At 41.8% G+C, this 19967-nt stretch overlaps 1 protein-coding gene across 5 annotated transcripts in view; it reads left to right on the top strand.

The window, feature by feature from the left end:
- The window catches only part of plce1 (phospholipase C, epsilon 1), a 418731-nt gene that overhangs the window by 227148 nt on the left and 171616 nt on the right, over nucleotides 1–19967 (top strand). For all 5 annotated transcript variants that reach the window (XM_041209226.1, XM_041209229.1, XM_041209227.1 and 2 more), the window contains one exon: nucleotides 15822–16107. In XM_041209226.1, the coding sequence (XP_041065160.1) occupies nucleotides 15822–16107 (286 nt within the window). The remainder of the gene's footprint in view (nucleotides 1–15821; nucleotides 16108–19967) is intronic.

The following is a 19967-nucleotide window of genomic DNA, read 5'->3' as shown; positions in this document are numbered from 1 at the left end:
TATAAAAACTACCTCAAAGTTCAAATGCTTCTCACATTCAGTTCATGTCAGATTGTTCAAACTTCTATTGCAATCCTAATTGGATATATCAATATATGTTTCATTAGCTAAGAGCTGCAGAACTTGAGGTCTCAACTTGCAGGTGACTCTTACCAGTTCAGGTCAGTTCTTCCAGATGCATTTAGAAGCTGTCACTTCTGAAGCTTTTTAACATATGTTACGGACAGGAGGGGGTTTAATTTAAACAGTCCTGATTTCTCCTCACACTACCCATCTGTAAACAGAAAGGTGTTTTGATTTTGATTTCCCTCTTTAGAAGTGGTGGCGTGTTTTCCCCAACCCCTCAGTTTTTGGCGTGATCCAATTTCTATTAACAATTACAAGGTAAAATCAGCGGTTAGTTTATTTTACACACAAAACACGAGGATGGGAGGGCTCTGGTTTTTGCTATGTAGCCCTTGGTACATTCATACAATAAAAGAGGATTAAGGAAAAGAAAGAGGTACAGGGAAAAGACTACAAAGATAAGAATTTTTGTTTCATGTGAGTCCAGAGTCCAGAATCAAAGTTAAATGATGTATTCTTTCAGAGTCTGCAGGTTGAAGACTGATGCTGGATAATTCACTTTTTGAGTAGCGATGATATCCAAGATAAGATGGGCACATTGAGATGAATTAGTCTTGTAGGTGCTGGTACAGAAATTCCAGTAAAAATGTGTAAATGGGGGCCAGGCATTCACCTTGAATGAGCCCTTATTCTGAGTTGCTGCTTGGTTGTTGGAGAATTGCAGTCTCAACTTTGCAGTTCCACAAGGAAATATTACAGGTTCCAGCAGCTTGGGGGGTTGCGGGGGGTGGGGTGGTGTTATGTGACTCCCACCTCTCCATTTTGGTTTGGACAAAGGATGTATATTCCTTAGTCTGGACCCAGAAGTAAAAAATGGTAAAAACTGGGAAATAAGAACACTGGTCTGAACCAGTCTTGTATACCTTAAAATGGAACACCAGTAAAAACTGGGAAATAAAAATACTGGTCTGAACTGTTTTTCCTTCTCGGGAATCTTGATATTAGTAATGTTTCAACCATTAATCATTTCAAAAGAGGTTTTGGGCTCCTTTGTCTTCGCAGACTGATCGTTTGATTGGCTAAGGCCTGGCCTTAGAAATGTAAATGGCCTTTGTACAATTCCCTGGGATTTGATCACTGCAGTCACAGGGGTCATTGGTGCCTCTTTAGAGATCACGAGGCGGCAGCTGTTCTGAACATCAAGAAATTCCTTTGTTTGAGTCATTGCTAGTCACAGATTCAGTCATTTTAAAGCCTTTGTCCAGTTTTTAAAAGATTTTATAAATTAGCCATGCTGATATATATATATTTTTTTATAAAAGCTTAGAGTGAGGTCTTAGCTGCAGGACACACAATTTCATTCAAAACAAACAAAAGTAAGGCCAGAATTTTATGCTGTCTGAGCTGATGTGTGGTGGACCCAAACTCGTGTGATAAGATATCAGACGGGCATCCCAACACCATCGCACTGTTGCATGACATTACAGTCCACAGGCGTGCATGGTATTAATTTAGGTTTTTATTATTAGAGGTAAATTCCAAAGACATAGTGAAACAATGGGAATTTGCATTCAAAGGGGAGAATATGTATAAAGGAGAGAAGTTAATTTGCTGATGAACTTGGCTAAAAGTAAATTTGCAAAAAGTGCAAGTTACGTATCTAGGCCATACCATTGAACATGGTAAAGTGGCTCCAAGAGATGTGAAAGTTAGGGCTATTGTGGGTTTCCCAATGCCTATAACAAATGATAAGTTTTGAGATTTCTGGGCATGAGTGGGTTTTACCAGAAATTTGTGCCAAATTTTAGCTGTGTGGTTGCTCCACTGACTGAACTATTAGAAAAGAACAAGAAGTGTCAGTGGACACTAGAGTATCAGAAGGCATTTGATAGTTTGAAAACTGTATTAACTATGACCCCAGTTTTAGCAGTACCTAATTACGCCAAGTAATTTAAGTTGGATGTTGACACAAGTGATAGAGACATTGGGGTCATATTATTACAAGAAGATGACCCTAGAATTGAAAAACCGGTAGGGTATTTTTCTTGAAAGTTGAATGTACAACGGAGAAGATGCTCAACAATCGTAAAAGAAACTTTGGGTTTGGTGTTAGCACTGCAGCATTTTGAGATTTATGTTGGAAAGGATTTGTCAGAAACAATTGTTTATACAGACTACAGTTCTTCAAAGTTTCTGGATAAATTTTGAGACAGGAGTGCAAGGCTATTCAGATGGAATTTATTACTGCAACCATTTGATCTACAGATTATACATGTGACTGGATGAGAACATCTGATTGCAGATGCATTGTCAGGAGTTTTAAGCTTAAAGGGAAAATTGGACATTTAAAAACCTGGACACCGAATTGGAATGATTTCTGTTGATAGGAAGAATTGACATAGATTGTTATGTTAATGCATGCATTTAGTAATGTAATACTGTAAGTATGTGTTTAAGTATAGGAGATAGTTTAAGATGGGTTAATAAAATGAAGCTGTCTTTTTAAAATAATGACGGTTCCTTTTTCAATAAGGAGGAGGATGTCAGGAAGATATAATAATTTTCATAATGTTATTTGGAATTTATTGTAGAGTAATGGGGGGGGTTGTGTCTATATATGTGTGTATCTGTATGTGTGGGACTTCACTGAATTAGAGACAACTAGATGGAAAGCTTTGATGTAAAAAGATTTGAAATGCTAAATAGGTATACATGGGTGAAGTTTTAGAATGTGAGGTGTAAAGGGAACATTTGCATTTTTAAATAAACAAAAGTAGTTTGAATTCAAAAGAGGGGTGAAATGCTTCACCTAGCCTGGAGAAGTTAAGAAACAGTGGCCAGAATTTTCCCGTTGGCGATTTGGGGTGGGGCCCACTCACTGACGGGAAAATGATGCGGAATGACATAAGGAGGAACCCCCGACATCATCCCCGTCCCTTTAAATCTTTAGGAAGGCGAGTGGACAGTGAAATCAGCTGTCCGTCCGCCGACTTGTCAATGGCCAATTGAGGCCATTGACAGGCTAATTAAAATAATTAAGTACCCTGCCCGTCCAACCTTAAGGCTGGCAGGCAGGCCAGGAGCCCACTGGCGGGATGAGGTTTCATGTCCATTTTTAAAATGTTTAAATAAAGTTTATGTTGTTTTTATTAACATGTCCCATCTCATGTGACATTGTCATATGAGGGGGACATGTTAATATTTTTATTTTTCTATTTTTAACTTTTGTGCACTGTCACTAATCTCCCTGAGACAGCACTTAGTCTCAGGTAGCAGGGTGCTCTTTTGCGCATATGCACGAAAGAGCGCACTTTGACAGCTGAGGATTCCCTTCCCCCCTCCCGCACAAAATGGCGGCGGGCCCCACTTCGGTGGTGGGGTGGGGGGGCGGGGGGCAGGGTGTGGTCAGCCCGCCGCCGAGCCGGTGGGGCCTGCACGCCCACCAAGGGCAAAATTCTGCCCAGCGTGTTTATTTTTCCCAAGGTTACTGGTAAAATTGGTACTATGATAGATTTTTATTATTAGAGAGATAAAGTTCAAAGACACATTGAAAGGAATTTGCATTCAAAGGGGAAATATGTATAAAGGAGAGAAGGTTGTGTGCAAAGGAGGGCATGTTGTAAGATCTAACACGAGTGTGAAAAGCCTCAAGTTGCTGTCTACAAGGAACCAAAGCTGAGGAAGAACTCATTTTGAATTTGACTATCCAGGGTGTGTGCTTTGCCTGGGTATGTTTTAATCTATGTGTTTTACTGTTGCCTTAATGGAGGTTTAACTGGGAGTTAGATTAATAAGGGGATTTAGAGGTTATTATAGCAGTAATTTGTAGACATATATATGGGCTTACAATATTTTCTTTTATTAATAAATGTTTAATTTAGTTTTGTAAAAAAAACCTCTAAGCCCATGTGGCCTTTTTACTGAATTCAAAGCCTGTATCTTGAAATAAATACAAATCGCAAATAGTTGTGGCAGCTGCTTCAAGCTTCCCAGATTTGAGCAGCTTGGCATTTACTGTCCACCTGCCATAACAGTGGCTATCCTATGCCAGTGGCTCTTAAGCTCACAGTGGCCCTGAACTTATTCATCTCTGGTTCTTTCCAAGGATCAGTGGGAGATCTATGTTGTGTTTTCCAACCTGCTGCTCACAGCTGTGTTAGGCTGGTCATTGATGCTCTGTTTAGCAGGGTCAGTAACTTCATTCATTCCTGGACCAACAAAGCCAGCCAGGCTAAGCAAGCCAGAGGCTTTGCTGCAATCACATCCAGGGTGCCATAGATTGCACTCGTGGCCATAAAGGCACCAGTGGTGCCTAACAAGAATCTATCTACCTGTGCCTTAAAAATATTCAATGAACCTGCCTTCTGAGGAATAAAGTTCCAGAGTTGCACAACCCTCGGAGGAAAAAAAAATCCCCTCATCCCTGTCCTATAAGGGCAACCCCTAATTTGAAAACAGTGCCCCCTAGTTCTGGACTTGCCTACAACGGGAAATATCCTTTCGATGTCCACCTTGTCAAAACCATTCAGGATCTTATATACTTCAAACTAGTCACCCCTCACTCTTTTAAACTCCAGTGGGAACAAGCCCAGTTTGTCCAACCTATCCTCATAAGACAACCTGCTTATTCCAGGTATCAATCTAGTAAATCTCCTCTGAACCATCTTTAGCGCATTTACATTATTTCTTAAATAAGGAGACCAAAACTGCACATGGTATTCGAGATGTGGTCTTACCAATTCCCTGTATAACTGAAGCGTAACATCCTTTTATGTTCAATTCTTTTCATAATAAAGGATAGCATTCCATTAGCCTTCTTGATTACTCACTGTACCTGCATACTAACCTTTTGTGACTCATGCTCAAGAACACCTATATCCCTGTGTTCCTCAGAATTCTGCAGTCATTCTCCATTTAAGTAATACTCTGCTTTTTTATTCTTCCTGCCAAAGTAAATAACTTCACATTTTCCCACATTATACTCACTCCATCTGCCAGATTTTTATCCCCTCACTCAACTAACCTATATCCATATGCAAACCCTTTATGCCTTCATCACAACGTACTCTCCTACCTAGCTTTGTGTCAACTGCAAATTTAGCTATCATGCTTTTGCTCCCCTCACCTAATTCATTGATATAAATTGTAAAAAATTGAGGCCCCAGCACAGACCCCTGCTGGACTCCATTCGTCACATCCTGCCAATTAGAAATAGACCTATTTATACATGCTCTGTTTTCTGCCAGCCAGCCAATCTTCTGTCCAGGCTGATATGTTACCCCCTACACTATGAGCTTTTATTTTCTGCAATAACCTTTGATGTGGCACCTTATTAAATGCTTTCTGGAAATTCAAGTACCACTACATCTACAGGCTCCCCTCTATCCACCACACACGTTACTCCTTCAAAGAGCTCTAATAAATTGGTTAAACATGATTTACCTTTCATAAAACCATGCCAACTCTTCCCAATTACCTTGAGCTTTTCCAAGTGCCCAGTTAATAACTCTTTAATGATCGAATCTAACACCTTCCCCATGAAAGATGTCAAGCCAACTGGCCTAAAGTTTCCTGTTTTTTCCCTCCCTCCCTTCTTGGATAGAGGGATTATATATACTACTGTCCAGTCTGTTGGAACCTTTCCAGAATCTAGGGAATTTTGGAAAATTAATACCAACGCATCTGCTACCTTGTTAGCCACCTCCTTTAAGACCCTGGGATGAAGTCCATCTGGACCTGGAGACCTGTCAGCCCACAGTTCCATCAGTTTGCTCAGTACTGTTCGCTAGTGATTGTAATTTCACCAGTTCCCCTCTTCCCCTCCACCACCCAATTTTCAACCATTAATAGAGTGTTTTTTTGTATCCTCTATAGTGAAAACAGAAGCAAAACATTTGTTCATTTCATCTGCCATTTCCTTATTATCTACTATTAACTCCCCATTCTCACTCTCACTCTACCTGCTCTTTTCCTGTTTAAATACCTGTAGAAACTCTTGCTATCCATTTTACATTTATAGCTAGCTTCCTCTCATACTCTAATTTCTTTCTCCTGATTCCCTTTTAGACACTCTGTGCCGTTCTTTACATTCTGACCAATCACCTGACCTTCCAATCATCTTTGTGCTGTTATATGCTTTTTCCTTAAGTTTGATGTTTTCCCTAACTACTTTAGTTAACCACAGATGGTGGGTCCTCCCCTTAGAAGTTTTTGTTATAGTAGGAATAAACTTATTCTGAGTATTCTGAAATATCCCCTTAAGTGTCTGCCATTGCTTCTCTATTGATCTATCCTCTAGCCTTGTATCCCAGTTCACTTCAGCTAGCTTAGCTTTCACGTCCACATAGTTGCCCTTATTTAAATTTCAAATATTAATTTTTGACCCACTCTTCTCCCTTTCAAACTGGGTATAAAATTTAATCATATTGTGGTTGCTGCTACCTAGGGGTTCTTTTACCTTGAGGTCATTGATTAATTTTGTCACATTACACAATACTAAGTCTAATATAACCTGTACTCTGGTTGTTTCCAGAACATGCTGCTCTAAGAAACTCTCTTGAAAGCGTTCTATGAACTCTGCATCCAGGCTACTACTGCCAATCTGATTTTCCCGATATATATGTAGATTAAAGTTACCTATGATTATTGCCGTCCCTTCATCACAAGCGCCCAATATTTCTTCTTGTATACCTTGTCCTACATTGTGATTATTGTTAGGGTGTCTGTAGACCACTCCCACTAGTGACTTCATTCCGCAACTATTCCTCATCTTCACCCAAACTGATTCTACATCTTGATCTCCTGAACCAAGGTCATCTCTAATTATTGCACAAATGTCACCCTGGATTAAAAGTTCTACCCTCCTCCTTTATCGAACTTCCTATCCTTCTTGAAGGTCATATACCCATCGATATTCAGGATTTAATCCGTGGCATCTTGCAGCCAGGTCTCTGTAATGGCTATCAGATCATATTTATTTACTTCAATGTGCGCTATCAATTTGTTTACTTTATAATGAATGCTGCACGCATTCAGATAGTTTTGTCTTTTTGTTATCTTTGTGACATTTAGTCTTGATTCTAGTAACGATCTCTGAAATGAAGTTTGCAGCCCTTCCCATCTGTCACAAGCCATTCCCATGCCCAGCACGTATGAGAAACATGAAGCACATTCAGGCCATGACACATAATTAAATCTTTATATGGAGGATCTATTAACACAATTTGTACAGAGAACACACACTAACTGAAGTTTTATCACCTGTAATAACCCCTCTTGTGTTTACAGTGCCTTAAACTTCAAGTGCTGCGTCTTGGTGCCCCTGCCCACCTTGCTGGCAGCAGCATTGGGGGCAACCTACTGACCGTGATGTCTTGGCAGCGTTGATGACTTTGCTGGACGTCCTCTGGCCGGCGGAGTCCATGTAGGCACCATCTGGGAGGGACCATCCAGCACCATGACTGGGCACTCCTCAGTCATTGTGGCCTCATCAGATGCGATAGGCACTGGCAGAAGGGAGGAGGAGCGGCCGTCTTCTTCTGAAGCACCTGAGAGGAGCCTCCAGATGCGACAACCAGCTCATCCACCAGTATGAGGTTGGCTTGAACCTCCCTGTTCACCATTGACGGACAGACACCTAGCAGATTTGCTAAGTGCCTCATCCATCTCTTACAGTGGCAGTGACCTCAGCAGGTCACTGCCAGTGTATGGGCTTGCAACCCCAGAAACCCCTGAGTCTGTTCCTGGAGCTGCCTTTCCATGAGAGTTGCCACTCTCGCTATGGGGGAAGCTGTGTGCCTGGAGCTCTGGGTCAACACAGTGCTCACGCTCCACATGGACTCCTCCTTGATGGAGACCATGGCATGCAGATCCTCAGGGATCTCTGCCCGATCTTCACATTCATCCCGCTGGACATCCAGCATCTGCCGCCCGATTGATGACTTCAGAGGCTAATCATCTGCCTCAGACTCAGCATGGTCCTGGTTTCCAGCAGTCGTCTGGCTGCCAGCACCCTGGGCGCACTCTGCCTCTGCCAGCTCCTCATGCGAATGTGATGTGTCCTCACCACAGTGAACTACCATCTGAACTGACGCGCTATTGTCCACCAATATGCCCTGTATGTGTGCTAGTGCTTGTTTCAGAGAGAGGATTTGACACTGGTACATCTGTCCATGGCACTTCCTCAGGTGTCAAAGTAGGATTCTCAGGGTCTCTCAGGCATTGTGAGGATGGCGCGTCTGAGGGAGGAAGAGAGTATGTCAATTGTTAACATCATTACAAAGTGACTGTGTGTGTATGATGGTTGCTTGTCATGATGGACAACAGCCTCACTGAGGTATTGTGCTTGGATGAGCAATGGGAGCTCTTTGATTTGAATTTCTCATTGGAGGTGCCACAATCCTTCATTTCTTACATACTCCCTGTGTCTCTCACTAGATTCGTACCTTCCTTCGAGACACCTACCTCTCCTCAACCTGTGGATGTTGCTCCACATTCGCATTCCACATCAAGGGCATCCATCTCAAACTTTGAAAGGATCGGGAGGTCGGCCACCCCATCACCCGTCCATGCATCTTCTGTATGGACAAAACTGCATTCATTAGTGCATCCTCTACCTGTCACACCATAGCAGCCTTGCTATCTGTCCCTCCCCCCCACCCCCACCCCCCTCCAATAGGAGACCCAGGTTGAGTGCTCATCAGATTGGCACACTTCACCCTTGTACACACCCAAGGCAAGTGGGCACATCTCCCTGCCATGACAGGCACAGGGATATGTGCCAATTGGCACTCTGCATTTCACTCCCCTGAGGGCCACGAAGAATAGCCCCCCTCCAAGACATCGATACACAGTTCCATGCCAAGTTGGTACTCACTCTTGTGGAGCGCAGAAGATCATTGAATGTCTTCCACCTCTGGATCCATGTGTGGCGCATAACATCATGCCTGCTCACCTGGGCAGCCACCTACATCCAGGCCTCCTTCATCTGGTGGGGTAGCCTCCTCTTGCCATTCCGCGACATGAGAATCTCACGCTGGGCACTCACTGCCTCCATGCACAGGCAGCCGTCAGAGAACGGGGAGGATGGGGAGGCTGCAGAGTGCCCACTGGCATTGCCCTCCCGCCTGGCATACCCAGCGGCTGCTGAGTGCATAATTCCTGCCAACTAAAAAAGCTTCAGGTCTCTTGTGGACAGCTCCCTGCGGATCCTGACCAATTCCTGGCAGCCTTCAGGGAGCTGTCATAACTTTCCATCTTCATGATATACCTGAACTGGCTTGTTATCTCTCACCGCGTTGCAGGTAATGAAATGATATGGATTCTTCATGCTCCAGTGCTTGTTCAGTTAAAATGGCTGAAGTCTTTAGAAGCAAAAATCCTCCAGAACTTGGATTTTTAAAAATGTTTTAATGATTTCCTCTGTTTTCATCTGTTTTCTTTTATATGGTGATTATTATGAGGCAATGCAGATTTAACACACAGTAATATTTGTATGCTTATAAATTTACCATCTTCATGAACAATCGTTACGATACCTCAGAGACTGATAACTTTCTCAAAGAAATTTGAATTCCCAGTGGCCAAATTAAAGGAATTTTTGGGATACTCCTTGCATTTTTAACAATATTTGGGATACGCTTTTGTTTTAGACAAAAGAACTGTACATCAGTACGCTAATGGTGACAGCACAGGCAAGAGCCCTCAGACCATCCTGGTGCAAGGTGCTGAGGGATTGAACATCCACTGGGCCACAAAACTGGAAATTGTGAAAGTTGTTTAGGACATCAGATGAATTGCGCTTGTAGATGGGACGAGACTGGACAAGTTGGTGGGGGTTGGGGGGGTGGGGTGGTGAGGGATAAAGATTTGAGATAGGAAGAGCAGTTTTGCAACAAAAGCTGTTTATAACCTCAAAGTGATTTTCTTCTGTCATAATTCTCGTAGAACTGATGGAGCAAGATTGTTATATGAAAGAGCTGCTATTATATTTGAGAAGTTTTTATGGCAGTAAATCTCAATTGATCATACAACTTCCCTTATGTTGATGCATATCTGTTGATTAAATTTCTGGCTGGAAGAAAAGGATTCCCACCTGGAAATGCTTTACTTCAGTGTATTAATCAAAATGTTTCCTTTTATTTTAGATACATTGTACTGGTGGCAGCTCTTTAACCTTTATTTCCCAAATGTACAGATCCCTTAGTTGCTACGCAACAAACAAAATGGCAAACCTCAATGTTTTGTTTCTGCATTAAATTCTCTTTAAATGATTCAACAGGTTTCCATTAAGCCTGGAAAGCTGAAAGTTAAGCTTGTTTAGGAAGTACTTTCAAACTTACATGGCAATAATAAATTATATTTCTAAGCTATCAACCAATAATTATAAGCAAGGTTAAATTAAATGCTTGGATGACTTCAAGTTTGTTAAAGTGGCCCAAAAATTACTGTAATGATTAATGTTGATTAATTTGTATAAATTATTACACAAATGCCTTGTGCTATAGGTTCTTACTGTCTTTTATGGGCTGTAACTGTGAATTCATTGCTGTGCCAGTTGACATTTTGTTTTCTGTTTTCGCACATTCATTAAGTTTTTCTTCTGGCACTAATGTGGGTCGATTTTCCATATCAGCACTAAATTAGGTTTACTTTATTTTAGGTTTACTCACAGACATTCACTGCTGCCATGCTATGTGTTCTTACTGTCTTTTGATTCCCAGATGTTGGTAATAATCACAGTTCAAACATGCAAAGATCAGAACTCTTTATCTTGCCATGCTGCCTTGTAGAATAGAAGGACCAGCTTGAACTGGTTCTGTTACACATCACATCACGAGTGCAGCCGAGGAATGTGGCCCCCTGGGCTTACACATAACAATTAGTTCCAAGCTAATTAGTTCTTAGCTCTTTACAGATATTTTCAGATAATACAACAATATCTAACACCTTAGATGAGGAGAAAGTTGGACTCGATGGGACACAATAAGCAGCTTTATATAATTCTCTCCCGACAGTAGGTGCAGTGCTGTACCATGAAGCAGTGGGAAGCGCTACCTGCCACCTCAAATCTGCCTGTCCTTGCCTAACAGAAATTGTTTTCTCCTATCTCGAATTTTCTTTTCTCTCCTTTGTCCAGTCTTTCCCCATCTACAAGCACAATTCTTCGAATTCTTCGAAACAACTTGTACAATGGTTAACAAGGTTCCACCCTGTGCCTAATCTATTTCCTTCATCTCTGCTCTCAATCCTTCTCCTCCCTCACAGAATCACAATAGGAGTCATCCTCTGCCATTTCCACCACAACTGGCATGATGCCACCACCAAGTGTATCTTCCCCTTTCAGCATTTGGAAGGGACCATTTCCTCTGCAACATCCTGGTTGACTCCATAATTGCAACTCAACACCCACGCCTCACAGCACCGCCCCAAGCAAAAGAAATAAGAGATTTGCATTTATATAGCGATTGGCATGACCATGAGATGTCTCAAAGCATTTTACAGCCAGTGAAGTACTTTTTGAAGTTTCATCATTAGTGCAATGTATGTAATGTGGAGGATGCAACACCTACCCTTCACCCTACTCGGGGCCTCAAACACCTCTGGGTGAAATAATGATTTACTTTTCAATTACGTATGTTGTACATGTTGCTCATGATGTGGTTTCCTCTACATAAGGGAGACCAAACGCAGACTAGGGCCCAAAATGTCTCTCCTGGATTGGGAGGCCTCCCTCTGTGCTTCAGCATGGTGTTGAGTTAAATTTTAAAAAAGAATAAAACAAAAAACAGCCCTCACGTCCCATCCCCACACACTCCCCATGCCCCATCCATGTCAACCAATGCCAACTCATGCCCCCTTCCCACCCCACATGGCTGCTCATACCCCTATGCCAACCTATGCCACTCTACTCACTCCCCATGGCCCTGCATACTCCATATGCCAACCAATGCCCTTCTACCAGCCCCCATGCCCCCCACTTTTCATGGCGCTTTATAGCTCCTGTGCCAACTTTGTGCCAAGTCATGCCAACACCACCCACCCACCACCGTTCTCCATTACACCTTCAATGCTACCTCACCTAGTATCCTTTGACAGTTCTTTGACAACTTTGACAGTTTCAATAAGTTCATGTACTTTTTTTACATATAATCGTGTTTATTTTTAACAATCCCAAAGGGTTCTTATCTCCCCCAAAAGGGTGACCTTATCTCTCCCAAAGGTGTCCTAGGGCTAGATCCAAAGGGCTATCCAAATGAATCCAGTTCAGGCCAGCCCTTACCTAGTGTAATCTGCACACTCCAAATTTCACGCTCCGGGCCTACCAAAATCCCACTTCATTGGAAGCAGCTGGTGATTTAAATGGCCAACTGCCTCCATAAACCACGCATGTGAGAACCCCAGCCCAACTCCATCACACCCCCATAAAAATTGAACATTGTGTGTTTAGGAGCGGGACTTAGAATTTCTGGGATTTTTGCCAAGACAGCAATGCTCTCTATCATGGTGAAAACCTGGGCTGAGGTGAACACTTTGTGGAACACCTTTGTTTAGTCTGCAAGCAGGACCCCGAACTTCTGGTGATCTGTCAGTTTAATTCTCCACCCACTCCCTTCTAGCCTCTCTGTCCTCAGCCTCCTGATGTGTTCCGTTGGAGCTTAACATAAGCTCTAGGAACAGAACCTCACCTTTCCAGTGACCGTCATACCCCATGATAGAAAAATTATACATTTTAACAATGATTCAACAATTGAGTTCCACAATTTCAGATCATAACCTTTGCCCCCATCTTTCAGACAACAGCTATTGGTGATGATTCTGCTATTGCTGTTTACACCTCCTCTAGTCACATCTTTTGTTTCTTTACTTGGCCTGTTACCATCTCCTTTTGGCTTGCACCATCATCCCCTTTGTCATTTAATCTCTTCTACCTTCCACCCTATCACAGACTGTTTTTTGTTCTTCCCTCCTCTCTGCCCTTTATTGACTTCTGCTTACAACTTGTTCCATCTGTAGCGCTTTCCAGTTCTGATGACGGGCCATTGACCTGAAACATAAACTGCTGCCTGACTTGCTGAATATTTCCAGCATTTTCTCTTTTTATTTTAGATTTCTAGCATCTGCAGTATTTTGCTTTTGTGACATCTCTGATTTGGATTGTCAATATAATCCAGTTAACGGTAAAGTAGGAGCAAAGTCTCTACTTTTGGTTTTTTAACCACTGAAGACTAATTTGAGACAATCAAGCAGATGAGACAGAGAGGAAGGTACATCCCACCATTCTTGGCTGCATTTGAATCTAGAGGGAAGAGCAGTGTCCTATGTCTATTGCATTTCTCAGCTCTCTATCTCTGGTTAAGTAAAATTTGAATTAAATGTATATTTGTAATTTGGCAGTGCGTTGGTGGTATGATCTCAGTGCTCTGATTTTATTGATCTCAACTCAATTAAGGCAGCTTGCTAATTTAATATAGTCTAATTGCTCTGTATGTTGAGGAAACGTTGCTAGGATTTTCAAAATTGGCTTTGGTTTTATGTTGGTGAGTCATTGTTGGTCTCGTTTTGGAATGCTGTTAGCTCAGTGTGAGATGAAGATGATGGCAGGTTTTGTGGGAGTTAATAGCATTTTCTTCCCCAAGTGCAGTTCTAAATGAGAATGTAGAGAGAGTAATTATGACTTAACAGCTGTCAACAATACATCAGACAGGTGGTACAGAGCGCCTCCCTATGTGAGATTGTTTGAAGTTTTTAATACTTGAAGCACTTACTGTTTTTTCGGAAATGGTAAAAGACAGACTGTACAGTTCACATGAAGCTATTTGTCTGTTTTATTAAGAGATGTACTTTTGCACTGACCAAGACATGAGTGGTGAATGTTGAAAAATGGATCAGCTTTCCAGTTTTTGGAACAAATGTCAGTTTTGAGTGGAATGCTGGTTGGATGCAGAGTGAATTCCTTTTTGCTCTGTCCAGCCTGTAAAGATACCCCTTAAACCCTACAGACACTTCCTACACAAGTTTCCTCAAAGGACCTGTATGAGATGGGGTAGTTCGGGAGTTGAGACATCCGAAACCCATTCCACTTGGGATGTGCACATCTGGAACTGGCGAGGCTTTTATTCCATCAGTCCAAGCTGGATTCTAACAATTCCTGAAATAATAGGACAGTATTCTTCCTGGTTCTGCTACCCATCTTTATACAGTGTGCTAAAGGACTCTACCATTTATCCATTGCTATTAGAATACTCTAAAGACAAGTAACGCAGAACAAAGAGGGATGTACAACAACATAAGAGTGATGATATAATTCTTGTGGAATTTAAGCTGCATTGTTGCACAGCAGTGCTTCCCAAACTTTTTCTCACTGTGACCCCATTTTGAGGCTTGAAAATTTCCATGACCCCTCACTGGGACCTGAGAGATGGCATTGTGTTGCGGGGTGGGGGGGAGAAAGAACTGTTTGTGCACCACCACCGCCCCCCCCATGTGTTTATTCTTCAGGGATCTTTAAAAACCTACCTTTTCACTGGCTTTTTGGAGCAGGAATCAGGCTTCAAACATGGATCAATTGAACTATGCCCACAATTTTTTTTAAAAAGTGAAGATTTAAAGGGGCCTTGCAGCTGTTAGCATTCAGCCAGAGCCCCACCATTGGAGCATTCAGCCAGAGCCCCATTGTTGCTGCCTTGGTGCTCACAACCCCAGAATCTCATATTGCTGCTGGACCCCCAGTTTGGGCAGCCCTGTTGTAGGATATTTGGAAAGGATACCAAACACTTGTGTACTCAATTTCCCAAGAGCACAAATTGGACGTGTCTAAAAGCTGCTTATCACTTTCGTTTAGCACAGTAATGGATCAAACCTGCTTTGACCATGTTATTTTTCACAGAATGTGCTTTCAGATTTCCCAAAGAGAAATAATGATGAAATATATAGAAAACTTTAACAATAAAACAATGATTTTTTTCAGAACTCTTCACTCAATGTCACATTGCTGGCTAACTTGTGCATTCAGGTCACGTGCACACTTGCTGTAGCAAGAGCTGTGCCCTCAGTAACCCTTCCCCCTATCTATTAGCCACACTGCTAACTCAAATGGTTACAAATCACTTTGTTTAGACCAAATGTATTATTTGGCACTTAAAAAAATATATTTTGTATAAACAAATTACTTAGTTTTTTTTGCTTTTGTTCTTTGGATGTAACACAAAAATGTTACCACACAGAGCTGCACAGAGAAATAAAAAGACAAGGGTTTGGATTGTTCAGTCTTGACACAATTAGTTAGGAATGTCATTGAAAAATACCAAGTCTGGGTCACTCTGCACTGGAGAGGGAGAGTAACCCTTCAACACTTTGTGGGAACTGATTAGTGGAGATCTACTTCAAAGCATTTCTAGTGGAGAAACCCCTGTCCTCCAGTATGAGTGTCCGTACATTCTGCATCTAAGATTCCAAGGCTCTAGCTTAGAGTTAGAGAAGCTCTGAGGGAATTACAGCAAAGAGAGTGTTAAATAGTTGAAAAGGTAGTATGTTATTGCTGGCATGTAATTTTCAACGAATATAACAGAAAACTATATGTTACACTTCGCTTGAGGATCTATAAACTGGATCTCCGTCAGGAAAGATTCTTTATACGTTTTTAGTTTTTAAAATCTTTATGTAATGGTGTCTGCTTTACAGTGTCTTCAGTTTTATTTAACGATCAATTTTTCTGTTAACCTTCTGCAATGACCTGGCGATACAATTTTTTACAGGTCCATAATGTACTGAGAGGAGCGGGGACAGCAGAATCACTCGATTACCTCCTACATCCATCGAGAAAGATCTTGGCTTCAGCAGTTGTCTACAGAAGCTGTGGAGGTGGGACTTGCATTAAACTGTGTGTCCATGACGCTGTGCCTGAGCTCCGTGCCACCCTGCACAGGACTGCTGTCTCTGACCACGTGGCTGGCGCTCTGCTAGAAGCAACCACAGCCACCGGGGCAAGGAGCGCGCTTCCCAGTCCGTTAGGGGCACCCCCTGGAAGAGCGATGCTTAAAGGTAAGTGTATCAGAAAAAAGTGCTGCTTCCTTGATGCTGAGTGTGAGCATTGATGGGATGTGAGTGTGTAATTCAGCTCAGGTAATGTTTTTACACTTTACTTTAATGAATTTTGTTGTGCCTTCTAAAATAATTCTGAATTTCTACATTTTAACATAGCAGGAATTTAAATGAACTCTTATTGGTCATACATAGAGATTGAACAGCATAATCCTGATTCATCCCTTTCTTCTGGGATGATTCTCCTGCATATTGAATGTCTTCTTTCTGAAGAATGAGGCGACCCCCTTCATGATTTCTATTCATTTGCTATTTAGATTTTCCTTCTGCTCTCAGTGGGTTGCTGCAAAAAGCATTCGACTGGTAAATTTATCAAAGTTGCTGACAGTGTTTCTGGTGTTGATTAGGAATCCTGCAAAAGATGCAGTGCTAAACGGAGCTAAGAAGCATTTAGTTCTATTAATGAAATGACAGATGGAATCCATCATGTTCCATTGCTGGTTTGTTTAAGAAATTTGTATTAGTGATTGCAAATAGTGACATTTTAATCATCTGAAAATGTTGAGATCAAAACATTAAAGGCTTCAAAAAAATTTCAGCTATGAAGGGGTTAATGATTGGGTTGTTCTCGGTGCGTTGTGAGACACTAAGTTGATCAACAGAATAGCGAAGTATTTCAGGCTGCATGCTGTCCAAGGATGAATCAGTAACGTGATATGATTATTTGCAAGGAGAAACGCAGTGAAATCTGAAAAGTGGTGGCTTGCCACCTGCTACAAACCCCATTTCTTTTTAATGGCTTAAACTAAACTGTTTCCTGTTTCCCAGCAGAGGCTATTCATGTGACCTTTGTAGCTTTATGTGCAAAATGCCAGCTAAAGCAGTTAGTTCATTAGCAGGTGCTAATAATTCTTTAAGCAGAGTTTTTGCTATCTGGCCACACAGTGCAACAGAACAAGACACTACAAGCAAGATTTAGTTTCTGTAGGATTTGATAACATTGTTTTCAGTGGACTTGGTGAATAAATCCGCAAGCTGTATCTTTGTGCAAGGTGGAAGCTTTAATGAATGTAGTAATTATGGTTTTATTTAGTGTGTAAAGTGCCTTTAAGAATAATATTTGTTAAGGAAGATCACATGATATGTAGTAACTAATAGGAGAGTAGCGCGGGCTACCTCAGATTCAGTGTGGAGTTAGAGTTGGAGTTAAAAGCACATGGATAGTTGCTGCTGAATATATTGTAGATAAACTTAATATTTCCACCCAATAAGAGTCTGCAGATCAATTCTATCACTAATAGTACAACTTGGCCGCAACAAACAGGATTGAACAGAAGAAATCAATTTAAAAAGAAATGGGCACTGTACCTCGCCCATTGTAAGTAGCAAGCTTTGTTAGAAGTGAAGAAGTTACCCCTCTCAAAATGCCACATCTGGGAGAATTGATCCTTTTCACAAATGATTGGTCTCAATACATAGAACACCTTTTTCAAGTGATCAAGATTATGGGTGAAGAGGAGAGGCAAGCAATCCTCTTGAGTACTTGCGGGAGCAAAACCTACAGCTTGATCCAAAGTTTGATGGCAGCCAGTGCCCCAATTCAAAAAAGTTTGATGAATTGGTGAACCTCGTGAAGGGTCACTTTCAAACCAAGCCCTCAGTCGTGATTCAGAGGATCAAGTTTAATTCCCGAAATAGAGCCCTGGGTAAGACAATTACATGCCACGTGGCAAATTTGAAGCAATTAAGAGAATATTGTGAGTTTGGTTTGACTCTGAACTACAGAGATCGTTTAGTGTGTGGCGTAAAAGAGGACACTAGAAAAGATTAGTGTCCAAAATGAATCTGGATTTCGAGAAGGTGCTAGAATAGAACTGGCCATGGAAAGCGCTGTAAGAGATTCAAAAGCAACACAGGGTGTGCAAAATGGCGCTGTCCTCCACATCGGGCAGGAAACCTCAGCCGAAAGAGATGCGAAAAAGCGAGACTCCGCTAAGAAGTGGGAAACAGCCCCCGCTAGCCGAAGAATAAAGAAAAATAGCTTAGCAGCGAAATTGAAGAATAATTTTAATAGAGGTGGAAATAATCAGTCTTTTAGCAATTGGCAGTTTAAACAAATTGAATGCTATTATTGTCATAGAAACGGACATATGATGAGGCAGTGCAAGGAAAAATTCAAGCAGGTTTGTAAACAAAAGAAGCCCAATGAAATCAACAATATAGAAGAGCCTGAAACAACAAATTTCAGACACTTACTCATTGTTTAATCTGAAAGCTGGAAAGACATAACCAATATTTGTCACAGTCAAAGTAAATGGCAAACCTGTTAGAATGAAAGTGGACACGGGAGCTTCCACTACAGTAATTGGGGATCGTACCCTCAGATATTTGAATAATGGTGAACATCAATTCAGTTTAGAAGAAACAGCCGCCAAGCTAAAAATAGATACGGGTGAAGAAATTCAAATAAAAGGCATAAGCAGAGTAACTGTCCATTATAGAAGCCAGTTGACACAGCTACCCATGATGGTGGTAGTAGGCGAAGGACCAGGCCTCCTGGGGTGAAATTGGTCAAAGGAGATTAAGTTAGAATGGGCTGAAATTTTCCAGTTGAGAGCAAGTCGGCTACCAGAGTTATTTAGAAAGTCCACCACTGTCTTCAAGAATGAACTGGGGAAAATTCAGGGCCTGCAGGCCAAGATTCATGTGGATCCAGAAGCAACCCCATGCCCTGTGAGAAAAAGTCAACATTAAACTGAATAGACTAGAGAAACTGAACGTTATCCAACCTGTTCAGATCTCAAACTGGGCAGCACCCATAGTCCCCGTCCTTAAGCACGATCAAAGTGTCTGTATTTGTAGAGACTACAAACTGACAGTTAATGAAGTACTAAGCTAGACAGGCACCCCATTCAAAAAATCGAAGAACTATGTGCCTAGCTGGCAGGAGGGGCAATGTACACAAAGCTTGACATGAGTCATGCTTATCCAACTAGAGTTGGAAGGTGCCTCCCAGGAACTTGTCACAATTAATATCCACAAAGTGTTGTAGCAATATACATGATTGCCTTTCAGTGTCTTCTCCACTAGTGCCATCTTTCAGAGAACAATGAAAAGCCTACTGCAGGGACTGCCCCCAGTTGTGGTCTGTTTAGATGATGTAATGGTGAAAGGATTGACTGAATAAGAGCATTTGGCAAACCTAGAACAAGTCTTAAAAAACTTTTTGCAAGCTGGAGTGCATTTAAAAAAAGAAACCTGCATGTTCCAAGCAAGGCAAGTAATCTGTTTGGGTCACCGGGTAGATTCACAGGGCCTTCTCCCAGTTGAGGAAAAAGCGAGAACCATAAGAGAGGCGCCTGTGCCAAAGAATGCCTCAGAGCTCAAATTATTCCTAGGAATGATCAACTATTATGGGTGGTTCTTACCCAGTTTGTCTACAGTGCTGCCCCCCTCAAAAATTCTCTACTCATAAAGAACCAATGTTGGTCTTGGGAGGTACCCCAGAAAGAAGCTTTCATAAAGATGAAACAATTGTTGCACTCGTCCAATCTCTTAGCGCAGTATGACCAGTCGAAAGAATTGGTGCTGACATGTGACGCATCTCCCTATGGAGTGGGAGCAGTGCTCTCTCACTGGATGGATGACGACACTGAACGGCCAATAGGTTACGTATCAAGAACGCTCACACAGCAGAAAAGGGATAAAGACCCGTCCATCATCTTTGGTGTCAAGAAATTTCACCAGTATGTACACGGCCGCCATTTTACAATAGTTTCAGACCACAAACAAATGTTAGGTTTGTTTAGTGAGGAAAAGGCTATACCACCCATAGCTTCAGCAAGAATACAATGACGGGC

The sequence above is a fragment of the Carcharodon carcharias genome, chromosome 17 (genome assembly GCF_017639515.1).
Source record: "Carcharodon carcharias isolate sCarCar2 chromosome 17, sCarCar2.pri, whole genome shotgun sequence".
In the NCBI taxonomy this organism is placed as follows: Eukaryota; Metazoa; Chordata; class Chondrichthyes; order Lamniformes; family Lamnidae; genus Carcharodon; species Carcharodon carcharias.
This window is presented reverse-complemented; position numbering and strand designations above follow the sequence as displayed.